Source organism: Podarcis liolepis (assembly GCF_965112155.1).
Source record: "Podarcis liolepis genome assembly, chromosome: 8".
In the NCBI taxonomy this organism is placed as follows: Eukaryota; Metazoa; Chordata; class Lepidosauria; order Squamata; family Lacertidae; genus Podarcis; species Podarcis liolepis.
In genome coordinates, this window is record NC_139560.1 from 333,849 (window position 1) to 356,857 (window position 23,009).

Consider the following 23,009-nt stretch of genomic DNA (forward strand, 5'->3'; position numbering starts at 1 on the left):
GGAAACTGAGCTCACCCAAACCAGAAAGCCTAGAAGCAGGAGCTGGTGCTGACTGGGGCAACCTGGAAGCTGTTGCCTCAAGGTGAAGAGCCTGTTCTGGTGGGGCTGAGAAGCCTAGTCGTGCCCCCCCCCATCCCCATTACCTCTGTGGCAGAGTCCCGCTCAGGGAGGCCCGGCCGCCTCTTCTCCAGGGCATCCAGCCAGTGGCAGAGGGAGAGCAGCTGCTCCCGCATGTCTGGGCTGCGCTCCTTCCAGTCGCCCCTCAGCCAGGCCCTGGGAGCAGAAGCAGAGTCAGACCCCACCATGGCAAGGAGGCCGCCTCGCCTTCTGCCCCGCGGCCACAGAGGGCACTTGCAGCTGGGACAGCCATAGCTTCCTCTTCACCTCTTCCTCAATGGCCCAGGGGACATCACGGGCAAGGCACGTCGCCCCCACCTCTGAGCAAGGGGCCAAGCTCAGCTTTGGGATATTCTGGCTGGCAGGAAAAGGCTGGGCAGTGTCCCACCTGCCACCCAGCACTCTGACTGTGGCAAGCAGGCCCCTGGCCGAAAAAAACTATATGCGGTATATATTGAGATGGTGCTTCTATCCCTATGTGCCCCACCTTTGACATGCCTCCTCAAGGAGGCCACTGGCTGAGTCCATGTCCCTGAAGCCTCCCTCCAGACAGGCGAGCAGCGAGAACGACACCACTTCGTTTATTTTCCTAAAGCGCCAGCCTGCTCACCCGGGAGTGTCTCCCCGTCTTCTTAATAAAAATGTTTGTGGCTGTCTCAGGGACTAAGCCTCAGGGGGATCCCAGGGGAAGCAAGTGGATCGTGCAGGGATGGGAGGAGCCATGCTGCTTGCTGGGTCGTGGCCCATGGGGGGATCCAATGCTGGAGGATTCAGGACAGAAAAAAGGAAGTACAGAGTTAACCTGTGGAACTCCTTTCCACAGGAGGCAGGGATGGCCACCAACCTGGATGGCTTTAAAAGAGGATGAGCAAATTCATGAAGGAGAAGGGGCAGTCGATGGCTCCTAGCCCTGGTGGCTCTGCTCGGCTTCCACGGTTGGGTCAGCAATGCTTCTGAATCCCAGCTGCTGGAAGGGGCTCTTGGGTGCTGCTTGCAAGCTTCCCTTGGGGGCAAGAACAGGAGGCTGGCCTAGATGGGCCATTGGCCGGATCCTGTAGACTGGCTCTTCGGAAGTTCTGTCCCAGGCATCCCCAACCTGCGGCCCTCCAGATGTTTTGGCCTACAACTCCCATGATCCCTAGCTAACAGGACCAGGGGTCAGGGATGATGGGAATTGTAGTCCAAGACGTCTGGAGGGCCGCAGGTTCTATCCCTTCTGGGCAGTGCAAGAGGGAGAGAGGAGCAGAGACAGAGCACAGTAGAAACATGAGCAGGCTCTGCTCTCTGGCTTCCTGGGGACATTTTAGGACGCCCCTCCCGCCACGTGACACCTGGCTCAATCCGCTCAGTGGCTTTCCACGAAACGGCTGCTTGGATGTTGGCGCAATCAGGGTCAACCTGTAAGCTCTGCTCATAAGGGAAGATTAAAGGAAAACATTCAACAGCCGGCAAAGGGGTCTTGAGGTGGACTCAGCACAGAGGCCAGCCGGAAAAAGCCTTTGCAGTGGATGGGAAAGGCAGGCTAACAAGGAGGACGAGTTGCAGAAGAATGTAAGAAACCATCCAAGTTGGTGGCCATCACTGTGGCAGCGAGTTCCGCGGTTAAACTCTGCCCTGCTTAACGAAGCTCTTCTGTTCCTCTGTCCTGTATCTCCAGCACCAGCCTTCTTGGACGACCACCCAAGTGTTATGAAAGAGGGCGGGCAGTTTCTTTCTCCAGGCCAGGACTAATTCTATACCCTTCTGAGATGTTGCCTCTTACTCGACTTCTCTCTGAGCTCCCAGCGCCTCGGCTGGGGATGTGGGCCCAGAGGGTGGCTTTGTCCCTCTGGGGGAAAGGCTCTGCTTTGGCTTTGAGGCTGGAAACCGACCAAGCGGCCAGGAGCCCCTTCCTTCCCCCCCGGCTGTTTGGCATGGAAGGACGCCAAGGGCACGCTGGCAGGGCTTTAATCTGATGTAAAGGGCAGCTTCCACTTCATTGAAGGCATTCTCGGAGCAGGCTGGGGGTGCCCTCGCCAGATGCCACAGCAGGCGGCTCATGGCACAGCCCTAGCGCTCACTGGAGCAGCACCAGCTTCACTCTCACAAGCCCCAAGACGCCCACATCTGCCCAGCACGGGGTCTCTCCCAGATTCCTGGTTACGTCTTCCATGGAGCCCTGGATTTGGACACACCTGCCTCCCCTAGACACCTGCTTGGCCTCTGTGAGAGCAGGGCGATGGAGTGCCTGATGGGGAAGAGCCACAGCTCAGGGACAGAGCATCTCTCTGCATGCAGAAGACTCCAGGCTCCCCCACCAATGGCACCTCCAGGCAGGGTTGGGAATGCCCCACTTGCAGCCCTGCAGAGCGGCTCCCAATCGGGGCAGATGATGATCAGTTACAGAGACCAAAGGTCTGACTCAGGGCTCAGCCACACCTGCACTTGCCCCATGCCTACAAAGCACAGGTCCACGTCCTTTTCTGCTGCTTCTTCTGTGCAGCTACCACCTCCAATGCTCCCAAAACGCCTGTGTGATGCCACCTCTGACTTGAGTCCCTTCCTAGAAACCCACCTTCCACATAAAGCTCTTGGTTCACCTGGGCCTCAGCTTGAACAGGTACAATGGAAGCACCACCTGTTGGCTCCCTGTGGCCTCTGCCATGTCCTACAGGGCCACATTTTAGAGGGAAGGGACCCGCCCTCTTGCACTCTGACAAGCTCCACATACATCCAAGCCCGGCCCAAACGTTTCCAGTCTCCAAAATCTCAGTGATGGACCCCTTCATACCTCTCTGATCCCTGTTCTGCGTCTGGAGTTGGGGGGTCCGAGTTCCTTCCTGGGAGGCCAGCAGGATCCACCATGAAAAACGTCTGCAGAAGAGGAGAAAACACCACAGGGAGATGGACATGGATACGGTCAGGTGGTCAAATCTGAAGTGAAGGAGGCTTTGGGGACAGCTCAAGCCAACCAAACACATTCCTGGGCTTGCCTTTCTCCTGCAGATTTCTGCCTCAGACTTCACCTCCAGACACTTCATGGAGAATGTCTCTGAAGTTGTGATGGGATTAAGGGCTTATTCACATTTCCTTTTTCCCCTGGAGAAAACCGCTCTTTAGTGCTCATTCAGAGCAAATGGCAATTCCGGTTTTCTCTGGATTGACGTTTGCTCCAATTTAGAGCTAAAGAGCAGGTTTTCCCTGGGAAAGGAGAAAACCAGTTGGACCTGAGCTTTCTAGGAGTAGGAAGTGTGGAAGAGCCCAAAGTTGCACCCAGCTGTGCTTTCTGCATTGCAAAGGGTTGGACTGGATGACCCTTTGGGTTCCTTCCAGCTTACAGACCTGTAATTCTGTGAAAGAACGGGAAGCAAGCAATGCGGCAGCAACAGACCCTGCCTGCAGAAAGCAGCTGGAATGCACCAGGCATGGCCATATTTAAATATGTTGTTCATCATGTTTTACATTCAGTCTTTCCTTTTAAAACTGATTTATAAAGAGGGTCTTCTGACAGCCGTATTGTTCTAGGTTCTGTCTGCCGTAGAGCTGCATCCTTCACCCACAAGGAAGTGGAAAGGCCTCCTGAACTATGGCTGGCATTTTGTTCACTTTGGGGCCAAATAAAACCTTTCTTAAAAAATAATAATTCTCCAGGCTTTTAAAATAGTGTTGCTTCATCTACTTGATATTTTGGTTCATTGCCTCTCAGGTTTAGATTTTAGTTCTTTGTTTTGATATTGACATTTTGAATCTTCATGCATATATTCATGCCTGGAATCAGTATTTCAAGGAACATTTTCAAAAACACAGAGATTTACAACAGACCCTCCAACATCTGACAGACCCAACGGACCCAACAACAGCTGTGATCACCAATAGTCAGCATGGATTTCTGAAAAATAAGTCATGTCAGACTAACCTGATCTCGTTTTTTGACAGAATTACAAGCCTGGTAGATGAAGGGAACACAGTGGATGTAGCCTACCTTGATTTCAGCAAGGCATTTGACAAGGTGCCCCATGATATTCTTGTAAAGAAGCTGGTAAAATGCGGTCTTGACTATGCTACCACTCAGTGGATTTGTAACTGGCTGACTGACCGAACCCAAAGGGTGCTCATCAATGGTTCCTCTTCATCCTGGAGAAGAGTGACTAGTGGGGTGCCACAGGGTTCTGTCTTGGGCCCGGTCTTATTCAACATCTTTATCAACGACTTGGATGATGGACTCAAGGGCATCCTGATCAAATTTGCAGATGACAGCAAACTGGGAGGGGTGGCTAACACCCCAGAGGACAGGATCACACTTCAAAACGACCTTGACAGATTAGAGAACTGGGCCAAAACAAACAAGATGAACTTTAACAGGGAGAAATGTAAAGTATTGCACTTGGGCAAAAAAAATGAGAGGCACATATACAAGATGGGTGACACCTGGCTTGAGAGCAGTACATGTGAAAAGGATATAGGAGTCTTGGTTGACCACAAACTTGACATGAGCCAACAGTGTGACGCGGCAGCTAAAAAAGCCAATGCAATTCTGGGCTGCATCAATAGGAGTATAGCATCTAGATCAAGGGAAGTAATAGTGCCACTGTATTCTGCTCTGGTCAGACCTCACCTGGAGTACTGTGTCCAGTTCTGGGCACCACAATTCAAGAAGGACACTGACAAACTGGAACGTGTCCAGAGGAGGGCAACCAAAATGGTCAAAGGCCTGGAAACGATGCCTTATGAGGAACGGCTAAGGGAGCTGGGCATGTTTAGCCTGGAGAAGAGGAGGTTAAGGGGTGATATGATAGCCATGTTCAAATATATAAAAGGATGTCACATAGAGGAGGGAGAAAGGTTGTTTTCTGCTGCTCCAGAGAAGCAGACACGGAGCAATGGATCCAAACTACAAGAAAGATTCCACCTAAACATTAGGAAGAACTTCCTGACAGTAAGAGCTGTTCGACAGTGGAATTTGCTGCCAAGGAGTGTGGTGGAGTCTCCTACTTTGGAGGTCTTTAAGCAGAGGCTTGACAACCATATGTCAGGAGTGCTCTGATGGTGTTTCCTGCTTGGCAGGGGGTTGGACTCGATGGCCCTTGGGGTCTCTTCCAACTCTATGATTCTATGATTCTATGATTGCCCAAGTTGGTGACTGTCTCCTGAGGGTCTCTGGATGCTTCTAGAGGCTCAGATCATTGTGAACAGTCCTGGGGAAGCAGCTCTCCATCCACTCCAGAGGACTCTCCATTAGATGCATCTCCTCTGATTCCAGGATGCTCCTGAGACTCCCTCAGACGTCTCTTGTAAGTCCTTTCCCCTTCCTATAATCCCTGGTGGAGGCAGGGGCCCATCCCTCTCTTTTGCACTTGGACCTGTACTATCTTCTTGTGCCTCTTCCAGTATTTTTTGTGTGGTCTGGACTGTGCGTTCAGCCAGGCTGTTGGACTGAGAGTCGGCTGGGCTTGAGTGGAGCCACAATGATGCCCAATTCTCTGGCAAATGGAACATAGGCAGACACCATCTCCCTGGGAATCCCATGGCGGGCAAATACTAATTTGCCACTATTGTGGCAGCTAAATTGTCAGCGAAATGGAGAACTTTTGAGTAGTAATCTATTATCAACGGTGTCTGAGTTTAAAAATGTCTGCTACAACTGGTGAAGCACCTGGTCACTAATGGAGTCTCTTTCTGTACAGCCAAAAATAACTCTTTCACCAAGTGTTCAGCATGGAATTGGATTTGAGAATGTGCTGGCTATAAACATCCCCTTCCCTTGGTGTAGATAGACAATATGCAGGCCATATCATGGGAGTTGCAGGAGCACGTGAAAAGGATCCAGGGGTCTTAGTAGACCACAAGCTTAATATGAGTCAATGATGTAGCTAATGCTATTTTGTTAGTATTTGTACAGTGGAACCTCGTGTTATGTACCGTCCTCCTTACGAACGCTTCAGGTTATGAGCTCCACTAACCCAGAAGTAGCGAACTTTGCCCCAGGATGCAAGTGGAAGTCACGCAGCAGCAGCAGGAGGCCCCATTAGTGAAAGCATGCCTCAGGTTGAGAACGGACCTCCAGAATGAATTAAGTTCGTAAACGGAGGTACCACTGTGCTGTATTCGTTAGAAAATGTATTTTACAAAGAATAAATTGTACTGGGGAAAAGGAAACCAACGTAATGTAATAATGCAATGTAACAGCTGCAAAATCTTGTGACTCCAATTAAGGTCCCAGAAATGCTGAATCGTTGCCTTGTTGGTTTGTTAACTCCCTTTCAGAGTGAGCTTGTGGCTGTCTTAGGTAGTGATAGGAGAGGGGGCAGAATGGAGGTTGGCTGGTTGTTTCGCCATTTTGCTGTTGTTTTGCTGAGTGTGGAAACTTCAAGCAGACACTACGTTCAGGAGTTTGTGAGGACAGACAAAGCTATGGACTGATAACTTAAGAAGTTTTTTGAAAGCAAGAAGACCCTCTCTTGGGCTCAAGGGAGAGGAATGCATTGTACGGGACTTGAAATGCCTAAATAACATGACTTATTAATAGTTGCTTTCCTGCAAGTAAAGATTCATCTTCAAAGTCTTGTGTGTGGAGTCTACCAGTAAAGTAGATAAATAGGTACCCCTGCGGTGGGAAGGTAAACAGCTTCTGTCACGGTGTCCCATTGCACCATTGCTGGGCACATGACCTGGAAAAAACTGTCTGTGGACAAACGCCGGCTCCCTCGGCCAGAAAGCGAGCTGAGTGCCAGACCCCATAGTCAAGTTTGACTGGACCAGGGTCCTTTACCTTTACTTCCTCACTAGAGCCTTGAGGGTGAAACTGCTACATCACTCTGCATGACTCAGAAAAATAGACAACGTATTCTAGGCTGCATTTGCAGAGGTCTAGTGTCCAGAAGTCAATCTATTCTGCCCTGGTCAGACCACACCTGGAGTATTTGGGCACTACAATTTAAGAAGGATGTTGACAAGCTGGAATGTGTGCAGAGGAGGGTGACCAAGATGATAAAAGGTTCTGGAAACCAAGTCTTATGAGGAACAGTTGAGGGAGTTGGGTCTGTTTAGCCTGGAAAAAGAGACTGAGAGGAGATAAAATAGCCCTCATCCACTATCTGAAGCATTGCCGCAGGGAAGATGCAGCTGGCTTGTTTTCACCTGCTCCGGAGGGTAGGACCCAATCCAAGGGAGTCAAGTTACAATAAAGGAGATTCCGACTAAACATCAGAATGAAGTTTCTGACAGTAAGAGCTGTTGGACATTGCAACAGGTTCCCTCAGAAGGTAGTGGACTCTCCTTCTTTGGACAGCCGTGTGTCCTGGGTGCTTTAGTTAAGATTCCTGCATTGTAGGGGTTGGACTATATAGATGACCTCAGGATTCCTTCCAACTCTACTGTTCTATGATTCTGTGAGTCTTTGCAGCCTTGCTGGGGCCTGTTCACTGGGCCTGGTAAAAAATCACTTCCAAGGGTTTGTGATCTGAGTGGACCAACACTGCCATGACAAACAAGTATTGGCAAATGAAAGCGAGATATTCTTTGTCAATGTGTGCATAGGTTTTTCCAGCCTGACTTGGGGCTCGAGAGGCAAAGGCAATTAGCTGCTTCTTCAACAAGAGACATGACCTTTAGATGCACCTGCTTGAAATTGTAGTTGCTCTTGAAGATCAAAGAACCTTAAGACGGGGGCTGTTGTGACAGCTGTCTTCAGGCTGACCAAGGTTTGCTGGTGATTGGAGTCCCTTTGCCCTTGTGCATCTTTCCATAGGTGGACTCTTGCAGCACCCTCAGGGCCGGCACATCGGGGACATGCAGAGAAAGATACTACATGTTCTTGTCCACCAGCAGAGGCATCTGAGGCACAACTTGGACTTTGCCTGCATCAGGTTCAAGGCTGTCTTTTGTGCCAAGTCCCTGACCTTGTCAACCAGCAACTGGATTTCCCCTGGGTTGAACTGGGCACCATTCTGATGTGCTCTGTCTAGAACCTCTTTAGGGTTTTTCCTTTGTAGCGGTGGCTGTAATCATGTCACCTGCTACAATGCCTGCACCCATGTCACCCACACACTCTTGGTTCTTGGGCTGAACGTCTTCATATCCTGATTTGATGCCCAAGGGGCAGGCAAGCCCAAGGGGAGTTCAGCCAATTCCTGGTCACCTGGTCATTCTTGACAAATTCTTAGTTTTTGGATCTAACAATTCTGTTTCCAATTTTGATTTTTCCACCTGGAAACCAACTTTTTTGTCCAATTTGTATGCCTCCATTATTTGATAATAATGGAGCCAATCTCTCACTTTGTTTTTCAATTTTTCAAAGCTCTGCAATTTTATTCTCTCTCCATCTTGTTCCAAAATTTCCCAATATTTCGGCCATTTGGCCTCCATATTGAGTTTTTTCTGTGCCTTTGCTTCCATTGGTGACAACCATCTTGGGGGTTTTTTCCCTAACAAATCCTTATATCTTATCCAGACATTAAACAATGCTTTTCTAACAATATGATTTTTGAATGCTTTATGTGCTTTTACCTTATCATACCACAGATATGCATGCCACCCAAATACATTGTTAAAACCTTCTAAATCCAACACTTCAGTGTTTTCAAGAAGCAGCCACTCTCTCAGCCAGCAAAAAGCAGCTGATTCATAATAAAGATTAAGGTCTGGCAGGGCAAATCCACCTCTTTCTTTAGCATCCGTTAATATCTTAAATTTTATTTGAGGCTTCTTGCCCTGCCAGACAAAACCTTGTCCTACCCCCAAATTATTCACTCCAGATGCATTTTTAATAGCTCGGATTGAGGGCTGCATGAAGCTTTGATCCCAGCTGGGCTTGAAGGGCCAGAAGGCAGGTGGACTAAGCTATGGGCACCTGCAGGATTTTTTGGGGCAGTGGAATTGGAAGTAAACACTCCCAAGGAATAAAGATACAGAACTCACAGCAGAGATCAGGCTGCCCATTTCCAGCAGATCTGGCGACTCTGGCCTCTGAGAAGCTGGCATCCCAGGCCTGCCCTTTGGTTGGTTCTCAGTGGGTAGACCGGCTGCCTGTCTAGATTTGTGGGCAGGGGTGGGGGGACTGGCATCCATTCACAGCTGAAACCCTCCATTTCCCCCTCCTGCCCCAGCCCTTAAATAATTGCACAGCTGCTCCCTTTAAAAAACCCCAAACCACCACCACCCAAAACATGAGGTGAGCAGTTCTGAGCTGCACTTCATGCCGGCCTCTCCCCTCCTTTCAGCAAAAGGGCAGGACCACGTGGGGTAACTCTGCTGCCCAAGCAGGGCTGCCTCCAAGCCCTGCAGAGCTGCTCTGAGTCCCGGGGCGTCCCTGCAAGGGGCAGGGCCTGTCTGGCAGGGCCCCTGGGCAGCTTCATCCTCCAGGGCCCGGAGCAAGTGTGCCTGGCTGCCTCCCTCCTCAGCTGCAATTCCACTCCAGATTCGTGCCCAAGGCCTGCCAAGTCCATTTCCACAAACTTGGAGAAATTGTGGGAAGGGAGCTGGCACGACGCTGCAGTTGTGTGGCTGAAGGAAAGGGGCAGCTTCCTTGCAAAGCTGCTGGGCACAAGAGCTGCCCTCCATGAGCCAAACTCCCAGGCGCCATTGCAAGGGGTCAGGGTGGAGGGGAGAGAGGCAGCTGTGGGTCTCAGTCCAGCCCCACAGAAAGGGGTGTCTCTGCCCCTCATGCCACTGCTCACAAGGCCTGGCGCTCATCCTTTTGCTTCAGAGGACAGAGAATGGCAGAGTCAACAAGGGGACAGAGGCTGGCATTTCTCTCACTCTCCTGCCCTTGCAGTGCAGTGGGTGATTCAGAGGGTGCCACCCCAGGGTGCTGCTGCCCTGAGGGCCCCCCCCCAGCTGAACTGAGGCAGAATGTGGCTCTTTGTGGTCCATCCGCCTGGACCTCATGGCTGCTGGAGAAAAGGGCGGGGGCAGCCCATTCATGCTCCTCTGGCGCTCCCAAACCTCCGGAAATGGCAGCCAGGCTCAGAAGAAACCATTAGACGTGGCCGTGGAGGGGGGTGGCCTGAGGAGAGCTGGACGGAGGGACGGCACTTCGGCCTGGGAAGGTGCAAGGCAGTTGGGCGGCAGCGGAAAATGGCTGCCTGGGAGGAAGGCTCTGCAGCCGAGGGAACCACGTGCAGGCTGGGGGAGAAAAGCCCAGAGGAAACCCTGAAGGCTTATGGAGGCAGGAGGCCTTGAAACTTTAGAGGAAGGAAGGAAGGAAGGAAGGAAGGAAGGAAGGAAGGAAGGAAGGAAGGAAGGAAGGAAGGAAGGAAGGAAGGGGTGCCCAACACTGGCAGCACCAGAAATTGTTTTTCTGAGATGAGGCACAAATGAGGCAAATTATATTTCTAGATGGACAAGAATCTAAAATAATGGTGCATGTTACTGTGGAGCCCACCTCAGGACCCGTGTTTTTGGGACGTGTGCTTTCTACCTTGTTCATAAACGATCCAGAGTTACGACTTGATGAGGCTCAATTATTCAGGGTTGATGGAAGAAAAAAGGTTTGGGAAGAGTTCCAAGAGGACCTCTCCAAAGGGCGCGATTGGGCAGTTTAATGGCAAATGCAGTTTGTTTTAAGCACCTGCGAAATGATGCACAGCAGGGGCCCCATCCTGGTTCCCTAGATATCGAAGTGTATCTGTGTGGCTCTGCATTGGCAGGTCCTGCTGACATTATACTCCTGCTCCACAACTCCATGGTGTGTCCACACTGGGAATATGGTGGGAAAGAGCTCAGAAAAGGGCAGCCACGATGAGTCAGGGGTGGAAGCTGGTCCCCTTTTCGGAGGAGTTACAACTGGTGGGGCTCTTTCATTCAGAAGAGAGACGAGGCTCCCAGAGTGTGTGGAATCCTGCAAGGTGTGGAGAACTTGAAATGAATGTGGTCGAGCGATGAAGCCGAAGGGCAAGAGCTTCAGGACAGAGAAAATAAAGTACCTCTTCATCCAGGGTACAGTTAAACTGTGGAACTCATTGCCACAGGATGGCCACCAACTTCAGACAGCTTTAAAAGAGGATTTGACAAATGAAAGCAGCAGAAGAATCTAAATGGCTACAGGCCACAATGGCTACGTTTTCTGGCAATCACAAGGGTTGCATTCAGCTTGGAATTATGGGCTTCCCTCTGGGACATCTAGTCTGACACTTCCTACAGTGCTGGACTAGGTGGGCCTTAAATAAAAAAAATGGAGGGGTCAGCTCCCTGCCCATTCTGTGCCCATCACTCTTCACTTGGGCAGGATTTGGGCACTGGCGGAGGAAGAAGAGGAGTGCGGGGGGAGCACACCGCCCCTGGCAGCGCAATCCCAGTGGGGTGCCATCGTGGCTGCCCCCCCCCCACGCTGGGCACCACGCCCCCCCTGCAGGTGGCATGCCACACCCCCACCTGTTCTCCGCCCCCCCCCCCAGTGCCAGAGCATGAAGCTCCACCACTGGATATGGGCACAGCTTGGGGGAAAGGGTACGCAATGGGAAGATGGATGGGGCAGATTTGGCCCATGTCAGGTTCCCCTGCGGTTCCTGCCAGGAATGGGTACCTGGTGAAAGAATCACAGACCCCTTCTGGATGGCAGCGTATTACTACCCTTGCCTGGCTTTAGTACATTTTGGCTTTGCATTTCTTAAACAGTGAATTGAAAGGACTTTTTCCTTCTTCCAAAAATGTCTCAGTATTTGCTATCCTTTTCTAAGTTTGACCTTAGATGCCGACCCTTCTTCTTTCATGAAATGACTTAGGTGCCCCAGTTGAAGACCCCCAAATTAAGGAATGGGTTTCTAGTACCATAGAACAACCCTCAGGCATGCCACCCACCTCTATGAGGTGGGCACAGTGCCAGGGATCCCTGCCAGCCTGAGTGCCCAGGAGCTGCCAGCTGCAGCGGAGCCTCCAAGCTCCTCGTTAAAACCGAAGAGGCCCGGCTGTGCTTCCAAACAGCTACATTAGTGTAGTTTGCTCAAGGGAAGGAAAACCTCTTTGCTTTCTCTTGCCTTTGGAAAGGGGCAATGCGAGGAGCCAGGACCTGGCCTGCTGCCATCTGCTCCAGAGGAGCTGGATAGAGCCGCCTTTTATGTGCCCTGGGACAAAGAGCAAAACAGGAACGGACCCAGGGGGTGGGCAGGAGGGAGGCAGGCCTGCCGCGTTCTGAGCCTGGCAGCTCCAGCAACATTGACACGAATATTCAGGCTCCCAAAACCCCACTGAGACCCATCCTAGCCAGAGGCAGCTTCCAGCCTGATCTGTTCCTAGAATTAAAACATACCTGCTTCATAATCCCTCTCTTTTTTCCCAGAGTTTTGGCATTATTCATGCAGAGATGCTTGGTAACAGTTCATGAGCTTCTATGGATACTGATGGGATCTAGCTCTCAAAGTTAGGTGAACTACAGGTCTTGGGAAGAGGGTGGGTTGCCTTGTGACCCCCTTGCGGGCTGCAGGCACCGTGGGGTGGGAGCCTGGGGCAAAGGGACCTTAGCAGCAGAGGCCACAACTCCTTCTGCATGGCTTGCAGCTCCAACCCTGGCGTGACTTTGAGACGGACTGCTTTGTTCCAGAGCACCAGGCTGCAAAGACGTGTTGTAAGGAAGGCATGGAAAGCACCAGAGCCTCTTCTCCATACCCAACCAAGAGGGGAATTCACACCAGCGACTTCTCCGGGGTCACTCTTGCAGAGCAGCCCCTGACTCCAGGCCCACGTGGGCAACCCGGTCAGTTACTCACCGGAGGTCTGAAGCTACTTCGGGAAGCTCTTGTGGAGAAGGCTCCTTCTGGAAGCACCACAAAGACCCCATAGCCAACTCCCCCAGGCTGGGACCCACCCAAGGGCTTTGAAGCAAGGAGGGCAGGGAGTTTGGGGCGCTAGGGAGGGGCTCAGTGTCCTTGGAAGAGGAGCGAGTTGTCGCAAACAAACCACACGGAAGCCGTTTCATAGAATCTTCTTTACTGCCCCCGGTGCAGAGGGCCTGGTTCCATACTGCATGTTTTTACAAACACTTCATGGTATTTACAAGTTGCGGTTTAGTGTTCTGCCTCCCGAAAAACAGAGATGAGCCTGAACAGTTTAGTCTGAGAAGAACGAGGGCCGCCTCCGCTGCTTTGAGCAGAAAGAGGCAGGAGGGGAGCCAGGGGAGCTGGGGGGGGGGGCGAGGGAGAGAAGGGCCTGTGCCAATGGCCGACACAGAATATGGATACAGGCTTGCTCGAGTTAATACATCATGCAAAAGCAAGAAAAAAAACCAACCAACTGGATAATGAGAGAAGAATAGAACATCAACAAATGCCAAGGAATGGGATGGCTTGATTCACATGGAGCAAATAAGGATGGGCTGGCGGAGAAGGACCTTCCGATGCCGGGGGGGGGGGCACAGCATCCTCTTGGCTTCCGCAGGCAGGAGTTGGGGAGGCTGCCCAAGGACACCCCCCACCCCGCCGGGCTGTGGCTCCAGCAACAACCCCCCTCAGGACTGAGACCACCTCTGCTCTACTGCTGCCTTTGCATCTCTTATTGCTTTGAAAAGAGGGCAGATACGCCCTGTGTGAGCCCAGGAAAAGCACCCCGGCAGAGGAGGATGTGCCCCTGACCCTACTTATGCTGGAGGTGGGGGGGCAGGTGGGGGGAGGCAGCCCCCTCTGAGCTGCAGCAGGCAGGGTGGCTTTCCGACGGCCTCGCTCCCCTGCCCACAACTGCCTGGCTGCCTTCCTCCAGAGCACAGCACAGCAGCTCTCAGCCTCGCCCCCCCCCAAGGGCCAGGGGACCAGCTCATCTGCAATGGGCAGAGGACCACTCCAGCTTTGCCCAGGCCACCTAGGAGGAGGGCTCTCTGTGGCCGCCCCTGCCTCCCTACCCCTGCCCCCGCCTCACTGGCCCCTGACCGCCAGCCGCGGCCCCTGCTAGCTGCTCCGCTGCGGCTGCAAAGGGAGGGGGAAGGGTCTGCCTGGGTCCTCAGTGCTGTCCCACTTGCCCCAACACTGGGGGACGAGATCCGCGGCAACTGGGAAGGAAGTTGAAATGGACATCCAGCAACGCTAAATAAAGTGAAGAAAAAGAACAGGATGGGATGAGAGAGAAGAAGTCACACGTGACAATGATGCCATCACTTCAAGCCAGGAAGCCACTGCCATGCTCAGCCCCGCTGGCTCCTCCGACCCCCGCCTGCCTGCCTGCCTGCCACTCCCTGCCCACGATGGACCCTGAACACCCTTCCAAGGAGGAGGAGAGGCTGAGGCTGCCGGCCAGAGACCAGGGGAGGAGCAATGGCCCATCAGCCTCAGAGCCCCAGAGGTTCAGGAGGAGAGAAACAGTGGGAAAGGGGGTGGCTCTTCCCCAGAACAGGGGGCCACTGTTCTCATTCTCAGGATCCGTGGGGAGCACTCTTGGCACTTGCGTATTCTATTTCTAGCTTGCCTGGGTCTCCCTCTCTGCAGCTCTGCCCGCCTTCCATTCAGCACCACCTCAGCCCCTGGAAGCCAGCGCAAGAAGCTCACAGCCCAAAGCGGAAGGAGATTCCGAGCCCCGCAGTTACCTTTGTGGGCGAGAGCAGCGGAGGGAAGGCTGCTGCATCTGCTGCCGCCTCAGGGCCTCCTGCCGAGCTCCTCCAGGACTTGCTGACCTCAGAAAACCAGCTCAGGAGTTCTCCCAGCGACAGGGGGGCTTCTTTGGTGGGACTAGGAGAAAACGTCTGAGAGAAAGAGCGCATGTTATTACGAAGGAACACAAAGCAGCTGGGAAGAAAAAGCACAAGGGCGGTGCCCGTTTCAGGGCGCGGCTGCTTCCGTAAGCGCCCATCCTGCCATTTGCCCTCGATAAGAAGGAAAAGCGGGACTCTGAAAGCATAAGACCCAGGAGAAGACACAGCCTTGGTGGTACCCGTGAGCATCCCCAGGGGAGACAGCTTTTAGCAAGAGGCCAGGGAACAGACCTCGCTGAGCTGTTGTGGCTTCAAGGGAGACCGTCCAGTTCTAACCTTTGCCTGTCCATGTTTTCGTACAGGGCGCTTCCCAGATACACAGAACCAGACAGACAGATAGACAGACAGACGTGCAGAGGTCACAGCCAGCTAAGAGCAGCCCACAGCAGTGCAAAGCTCCCCATGTGCTGAGCGCGGCAAGCAGAGCCCCACAGAAAGCGCCAGGAAGGATCTGCAGGTTGGAGGCGTGGGCAGGGAGAAGAGACGGGCAGAGGGGGAGGCGTGGAGAGAGGCGGGCAGGCCCATCCGCAAGGCGGCAGCAGCAGGAGGGAGGAGGCGGCGGCAGCGCCAGGGCACACTTACGGTCTGAGCGCAGAGTCCAGGCAGCGGAGGGGAAGCCAGCCAGAGAGCAGCCGCGGTGGAGTGCAGACAGCAGTGGTCTTGGTCGTCCGGCCGAGGGCCCGTGAGAAAGAGCAGTCCAGGCATGGCGTTGGAAGCTTGTGGCAGCCGAGGGGGGCTCTGGGGTGCCCAGGGGGCGGTGGGGGCTCTCTTCCTTCCTGACTGGAGGCGGAGGGTGCAGCTTGCATAGGCAGGAGGTCAAGAGGGTCCTTGGCACGAGGGTCATCCTCTCCCTTGACGGAGGGAGCTGGTGGGGCTCCGTGGAGGAAGGCGCTGGCTGGTGAGGAGAAGGACAGAGTGCAGCTTCTGCCCAAAGGGCGGCATCCGCAGGTCCCTGCCTGGGGTTATTCTACTCTGCAGATGGTACAAAGAGAAACAAGCTCCCGGGTGGCTAAACTGAGGGCGGGGGAAGGATGGTGGAGGATGACGACGGAAACGCTCTCTCTCTTTTTCTCTCGATATACAAATACTGTCAGAACAATCATATATATTAATATATTAGTCTAGTCTTTTTTGGTTAAACTTTAGGCACTGCTTTGGAAGGAGATTGTGTTTTTAAACATTACAAAATAATAATAATAAAAATGAGAAGGTTAGCCAGCAGCTTTTCCACATGCAGAGCAGGATAAATGCAAACGTTATCTCAGGCTTGAAGGAGGCAGGAGGGCTGGGAGCACGTTAGGCCACGGGAAGCTGCGGCTGCCCCTGCAGTCCAATAGATCTCCTGCCGCCTTCTCCTCCTCCTCCGCAGCTCACGCTGTGGGGGGCCGAGATGCCAGCAAGGCTGGGGGGGACCTCTGTGCTGCCGCCGCCACTTGAACCTGATGTGTATCTTCGGCCGTAGTTGGAAGAACTGTAAGAGGCGGAAGAGAAGGACATGGAGAAGCCGGAGCCCGTTGCGTCGAAGCTCCCTCGCCTGGAGCCCGACCGGGATCCCGTTCGTGAGCCGGATCGAGACCCCGAGGTGGAGCCGGAGCCGCTGACATTGTAGGGGCTGTAATAGCCTTTGCTGGACTGGGAAGAGGCTTCCAGGAGACGCAGGCCGGTGCCCTCCTCTGTCATGCTCCTGTCCATGGCATCCTTGTAGGAGATCTTGAGCTTGGTTTTGGGGCAGGTCAAGTACTTGGAATAGGTGTTCACGTCCCGGAGCTTCTGGGCCGTGCGGGCATCGATGGTGCCCTTCTGCAGCGCCTCGTCCAGGGGGACCCGGCCAGTCGCCTCCGGCTCAATCAGCCCTCCAGTCAGATACTGCACCTCCAGGAACCGCTGGCCGGCCTCATAGTACAGCCAGCCCTTCTTCAGGGCTTGCGCAGCGGACATCTTGGTCTTGGTTCTGGGGTCCTCAAAGCCGTAGAAAGCCTTCTGGGCCAGGTTGATCCTGTCCACCATGATCTTGTCCACTAGGCCTTTGTTAACAGCATCAGCGACGGAGAACTTCTCCCCGGAGCTCGGGTCAATGATCCCTCCCGTGCAGGCCTGAGCCTCCAGCAGTCTCTGGCCAGTGATGTTATCCACCAGGTTGCGGTGCATGGCCTCTGTGATGGAGACCTTCTCCAGGGTGTCTGTGTCCAGGATGCCAGCCACTGGGCCGGTCTCCTCTGTGGGGTCACTCCAGGAGGCCAGCTGAGCTCTCCCATGGGCTGGGCTTACGGGGTAGGAAGAGGAGGAGCCGACGGAGGAAGATCTGGATCGGAACCCGCTCATGTTGCCAGACAACATGTCTGCAAACTCTGTGATGGACAAAGTGCCCGAGCGGTACTGGTCCAGGGCAGACTGGTCAATCAGGCCCTTTGCAATGGCGTCGTCGATGTCGTACTGCCTCCCTGACCTCCGGTCAATGATCATGGATTTGACCACCCCATCCGAGGAGGAAATTGTGATCTCTTCCCATTCGCACTCCTGCTCAGAGAGCTCCAAATAGGTCTGGTGGTCAATGAGGCCTTTGCGGTAGGCTTCGTACACGGACATCTCCTTCCCGGTCTCTGGGTCAACGATCACCACCCTGCGCTTGCGGACGGAGGACTTGGAGGAGGTCTTCCTCTCCCGCTTCTTCTCCTTCAAAGGCAGAAGGCAGAGCCCGGTCTCAGGGTCTGTCATGCACCTCTCCATCAGCTGCAGGTAGGTCAGGTTTTCCTCAGTGTTTGGGTCAAAGAACCCCTTTGTGTCATCGCTGGGATCCAGGAGGATCTCATTCATTTCCTCGTCAAAGAGGCCTCTCTTGTATGCCATTTCCACAGGCAGGCGATGGCTCTCCTCTGGATCAATGATGCCTCCTGTGGCAATCTGAGCTTCTAGCAAACGGATCCCGTGGTCTTTCAGGATCAGGCCTTTCTTCATGGCTTGGAAGAGGGAGATCATCTTGCCAGAGTAGGGGTCCTTGTAGCCTGTCACAGCCCTCTCTGCCGAAAGCAGCTTGTCCTTGAACTCGGGACCCACGATGCCCATGCGCACCGCTTCCTCCACAGTCAACTTGAGGCTCTTGATGGGGTCGATGACATACCCAGTAGCTGCCTGGGCTTCCAGCAGCTCAAAGGCTGTGCCGGGACGGATGATGCCTTTCTTCATGGCCTGGTACACAGACAGCCTCTCCTTGGAGGAGTCCACGTAGACGCCAGCAATGCAGCTGGTGCCCTCCAAGAACCTCTGCAGGTTTTTGGAGACTTCTTCCACAGAGGTCAAGCCCTCCTGGAGGCGCTGGGCGGTTGCTTCATCCATGACTTTGGAGCGCACCAGCTCTTCAACCGAGATCTGCTTCCTCAGGCCCCTGAAGGTCAGCTTGCGAGTGTCACAGAGGGGCAACAGCAGGCAGCCATTGTTCTCGTCCTTCCTGCATCGCTTGAGGAGCTGTGCATAGCTGAGCTTGTCATCGGTGGAGGGATCCACATAGCTGCGGACCTCGCTGGGCTCAGACAGCCGGTCGTGTGTCTCCCTGTTTAAGTAGCCACGCTGAATGGCAATTTCTAAGGGCAGGTGGAAGCCCAGGTGTGGGTCTATTATGCCTCCAGTGGCCAACTGGGCATCAAGCAGCCTGAGGGCTTCCTCAGAAGGGATGAGATCCTTCTTCATGGCCTGGAAGAGAGAGATTTTCTGCTCGCTGTAGGGGTCACGGTAGCCGGTCACAGCTCTCTCGGCAGACAGGAGACGGTCGTGCATTTCTGGGCCCACAACCCCTTTCCTGACGGCCTCATCAACAGTCAACATGTCATTTTTGATGGGCTCCACAATGAAGCCAGTGGCAGCCTGAGCTTCCAGCAAGGGCCGAGCCACCTCTGGGCTGATCAGCCCCTTCTTCAGGGCTTGGTAGATGCTGATCTTCTGTTTGCTGGATGGAATGTAGATCCCAGCAACACAGCCGGAGCCGTACAGGTACCTCCAGATGGTCTCGATCTCCAGGATCTCGCGGATGGTCTTGGAGCCCTGCTTCAGTGCATTGTATATTTCCAGGGAGATGATCCTGGCCTCATAGAGGTCCTCAGCAGTGATGCGGCGGCGGACATAGTCATAGGAGGTGAGGTCTTGCTGCCGGATGATCTCTGTCTTCTCAATGATTTCGATGATAATGATGATCATGCGCTCCTTCGTCACCTTGCCGGAGCGGAACTCATCCATCAGCCGATTGCGTTGCTCCTCGGGGATCAGGTCCGAGTTCATGATCTCCCACAAGGACATGGAGGAGCCGGCCCTGTCTCCCACCGGAATGTCAACCTGGGTCTCCTCAAACACCTGCTTGGTCTCGGCCTCAGTGTACACCTGGGTTGTCTCCACCACAGTGGGTCTCTCAGGTTGCTTCAAGGGCAGCAGATAGAGGCCGGTCTCAGGGTCTTCAATACACCTCTCCTTCAGCTGCAGGTAAGTGAGATTCTCCTTGGTGTTGGGGTCAAAGAAGCCCTTGGTGTCATCTGTGGGGTCCAAGAGGGTTCGGTTCAGTGCTTCATCAAAGTAACCTCGCTTGTAAGCCACCTCCACGGGGACACGATGACTGTGCACGGGGTCGATGATGCCTCCGGTAGCGACCTGGGCCTCCAGCAGGCGGATGGCATGTTCCCTGAGGATCAGCCCCTTCTTCATGGCCTCAAAGAGGGAGATGGTGTTCCCGGAGTAAGGGTCCTTGTACCCAGTCACAGCCTTCTCGGCGGACAGCAGTTTCTCATGGAGCTCTGGTCCCACAATGCCAGCCTTCACCGCCTCATTGACATACAGCTTCTGGTTCCTGACTGGGTCCACCATGAACCCTGTGGCTGCCTGGGCCTCCAGGAGGACAACTGCTGTGCTGGGCAGGAGCAGGTTCTTCTTCATGGCCTCATAGATGTTCAGCTTCTCCTTGGTTTCTTCCACATACACACCAGCAATGCAGTCGCTCCCTTGGAGGTACCTCTTCACGTCCCCCGTCTCGGAAAGGTCCTTCACGGTCTTCTTCCCTTCCTTCAGCTGCTCATACTGGGCCTTGCTGAGAATCTTGGACTCCCAGAGCTCGCTGGCAGGCACAGGGGCACGCAAGCCACTGAAGGTCAGCTTCTCTTGCTTTTTGGTCTCAGTCTCTTCAATGATGGTGACAATTATTTTGATGACCCTCTCGATGGTGACTTTGCCGGATTTGAACTGCCGTATCAGCTCCCGTCTCTGCTCTTCAGTGAAATATTCAGAATGAATCAGCTCCCAGATTGTGACCGTTTTGCCCTTCAAGCTGCCAGCTGGGACTTCCACCACTGCCTTGCCAAAGGATTCCTTAGCCTGGCTATCAGAGTAGACCTCCTCCTGCTGAAGCCGGATGGCCTGGTCAGAGAGGGAGAGCAGGCGAAGGCCCGTTGGCTTGTCAACGTGGCATTTCCTCTGCAGCTGAGCGTAACTGACCTTCTCCTGGGCGTTGGGGTCATAGTACAGCTTGGCATCGTCGGCTGGAGCAGACAACGTCTTGTGCATCTCTTCACTGAAGTAGCCTCGCTTGCAAGCAACGTCAAGGGGGAGGCGGTGGCTGTTCACGGGGTCAATGATGCCCCCGGTGGCAAGCTGAGCGTCCAGCAGACGGACCCCTGTCTCCTTGGCAATGAGGCCTTTCTGCAGTGCTTGGAAAAGTGAGACCACCTGCCCCGTGTAAGGGTCCTTGTAGCCTGTCACAGCCTTCTCTGCAGACAGCAGCTTCTCATGCAACTCAGGGCCAACAATTCCAGATTTGACGGCTTCGTCCACAGGGAGATACTCATTCCTCACGGGGTCAATGATGTATCCACTTCCAGCCTGGGCCTCCAGGAGCATCAGGACCACCTCTGGCTTGAGGAGGTTTTTCTTCAAGGCATCATTGAGCAATAACTTCTGGCCTGTTGACTCTACCAAGATGCCTGCGATGGCACTCGAGCCTTTCAGATACTTCTTGATGGCCTCATCATTGGCGACATCCTTCACGGACTTCTTCCCCTGGTGCAACTGGTTGTAAAGATCCTTGTCAATGATTTTGCTCTCCAGCAGCTCGGCAGCTGGGACAGGCGCCCGGAGCCCATCGAAACAGAGCTGGCTCTTCTTCTCACTCTCCTCCACCACTGTGATGACCAGCCGGATTATCTTCTCCACGGTGATCTTTCCAGTCTTGTACTGGCGCAGAAGGTCCCGCCTCTGCTCCTCAGTGAAATACTCAGAGTTGATGATTTCCCAGATGGTCACGGTCTTCCCCTTGAATTGGCCGAAGGGAGCGGACACTGTGGCTTTCCTGAAGACGTCTTTTGCCTCTTGGTCGGTGTAGACCAGCTCTCTGCCTTTGGCTGCTTTGTCTGTCAGCGGCAGCAAAGTGAGGCCAGTCTCCGGGTCGGTCACACATCTCTCCATCAGCTGCAAGTAAGTCAGGTTCTCCTGGGTGTTGGGGTCAAAGAAGCCTTTGGTGTCATCCGTGGGGTCAGAGAGGATCTTCTGCATCTCTTCATCGAAGAAGCCTCGCTTGTAGGCCACTTCCACGGGCAGGCGGTGACTATTGATGGGGTCAATGATGCCTCCTGTGGCAATCTGAGCTTCCAGGAGCCGGATCGCGTGGTCTTTCACAATGAGATCTTTTGTCATGGCTTGGAAGAGGGAGATCTTTTCCCCCGTGTAGGGGTCTTTGTAGCCGGTCACTGCTCTCTCAGCAGACAGCAATTTATTGTGCAGTTCAGGCCCCACAACTCCCTCTTTCACGGCCTCGTTGACGGACATCCGCTTGTTCTTTATGGGGTCAATGATGAAGCCAGAGGCAGCCTGCGCCTCCAGCAGGATGAGGGCTGTGCCTGGGCTGAGCAGCTGCTTCTTCATGGCCTGGTAGATGCTCACTTTCTCGTTGGTCGGCTTAACCACCAGGCCGGCGATGCTGTTGGTGCCTTGCAGGTACCTCCTGATGTCATCCCTCTTGGAGAGCTCCTCCACCGTCACCTTCCCTTTGGTCAACTTGTCCAGGTTCTTTTGGCTCAGGATGCCAGCCTCCAGCAGCTTCTTGGCAGGCACTTTCTGACGGATTCCATCGAAAGCCAGTTCTGGCTCACCGTTCCGAGAGATGCCATCTACCATGTCTCGGCCGTTGGGCACAGCCTTCGACTGAGGTGCCTGCGTGGATGGGACAACCACCTCCTGGGGAAGGTCATCGGTCTGGATCATGATCTCCCTCGTCTGAGCCAGGGCCACCCGCTGCTCCTCCTGCAGCTTCTCCAGCTTCTCCCTCAGCTTCTGGTTTTCCTCTGCAAGAAGCTTCTCCTGCTGCTTCCGCTGCTTTTCCAGCTGCTGGAGCTCCTCCTGCTTCCGGCGGACATTCTCCTCGGCCTCCGCCTGCTTCTTCTTGGCCTCCTCCAGGGTGGCCGCCAGCTGCTGCTTCTCCTGCTCCATCTGCTTCTGCTGGCGCTCCTGCTCCGCCTTTAGGCCCTGAGCCTTGTTGACCTCGTCCTGGAAGAGCTTCTCCAGCTTGGCCTTCTCCTCCTCCACGAACCTCTCCTTCTGCAAGAGGATGTCCTTCTCCGACAGGAAAGTCTGCTGGAGGATCTGCGTCTCCTGGAGCAACTGCTCCTTCTGGGCCACCTGCATCTGGGGGTGGAGGGAGACAAAAGGGAGGTCAGTTGCCTTACACACGATATGCACACAGTGCCCAAAGAACAGTCAACTGTCAATAGACGCCGACACAGCAGGTTACATTCAAAGCCAGCACTGAAGGGGGGGCACATGTTAAGGGTCAACCTGGCTGGCCCTGAGAGGCAGCACATGAGGAAGTTAGGGAGTTACCACAATTTCCATGTGAGTAAACAAGCAGCGGGAAAGGGTTGGGGGCACAGAGGGACACTGTACCCCTTCCTTGGAAAGTGGGACCAGGATGTGCTGGAGCAAATGGTGCCCTCTCTGGGTTAAGCGAGTCTTGTGCACAGCTGGCCTCCAGCTGCTCTTGGGCCCCAGCACAGACAATGGCCAGGAATGGGGGGGGGCTGTAGTCCAGGGGTGCTGGGTGGGCCACCACAAAGTAGACATGGGAGTTGCCCAAAGGCAGCCTTTTCCCTTTCGACAAGCCTCTCCTTGAAGGAGCCTGAGTTCAGCTGTTCTGAGGAACGACAGCAGAACCCCGGCCCTTCTCTGCACAACTGCCAGAATTTGGCTACCACTCCTCTCTCCCACCCGCCTTTGACTCATA

The 23,009-nt window shown here is 53.9% G+C and overlaps 1 protein-coding gene across 27 annotated transcripts in view; it reads right to left on the bottom strand.

Annotated features, from left to right (window-relative positions):
* Positions 1-13,000: 13,000 nt before the first annotated feature.
* The window catches only part of PLEC (plectin), a 122,456-nt gene continuing 112,447 nt past the window's right edge, over positions 13,001-23,009 (bottom strand). For all 27 annotated transcript variants that reach the window (XM_083516426.1, XM_083516428.1, XM_083516418.1 and 24 more), the window contains 3 exons: positions 15,347-22,414; positions 14,600-14,755; positions 13,001-14,102 (listed from right to left, as the gene is read on the bottom strand). In XM_083516426.1, coding sequence (XP_083372552.1) covers positions 16,061-22,414 — 6,354 coding nt within the window. In that variant the 3' untranslated portion in view covers positions 13,001-14,102; positions 14,600-14,755; positions 15,347-16,060. The remainder of the gene's footprint in view (positions 14,103-14,599; positions 14,756-15,346; positions 22,415-23,009) is intronic.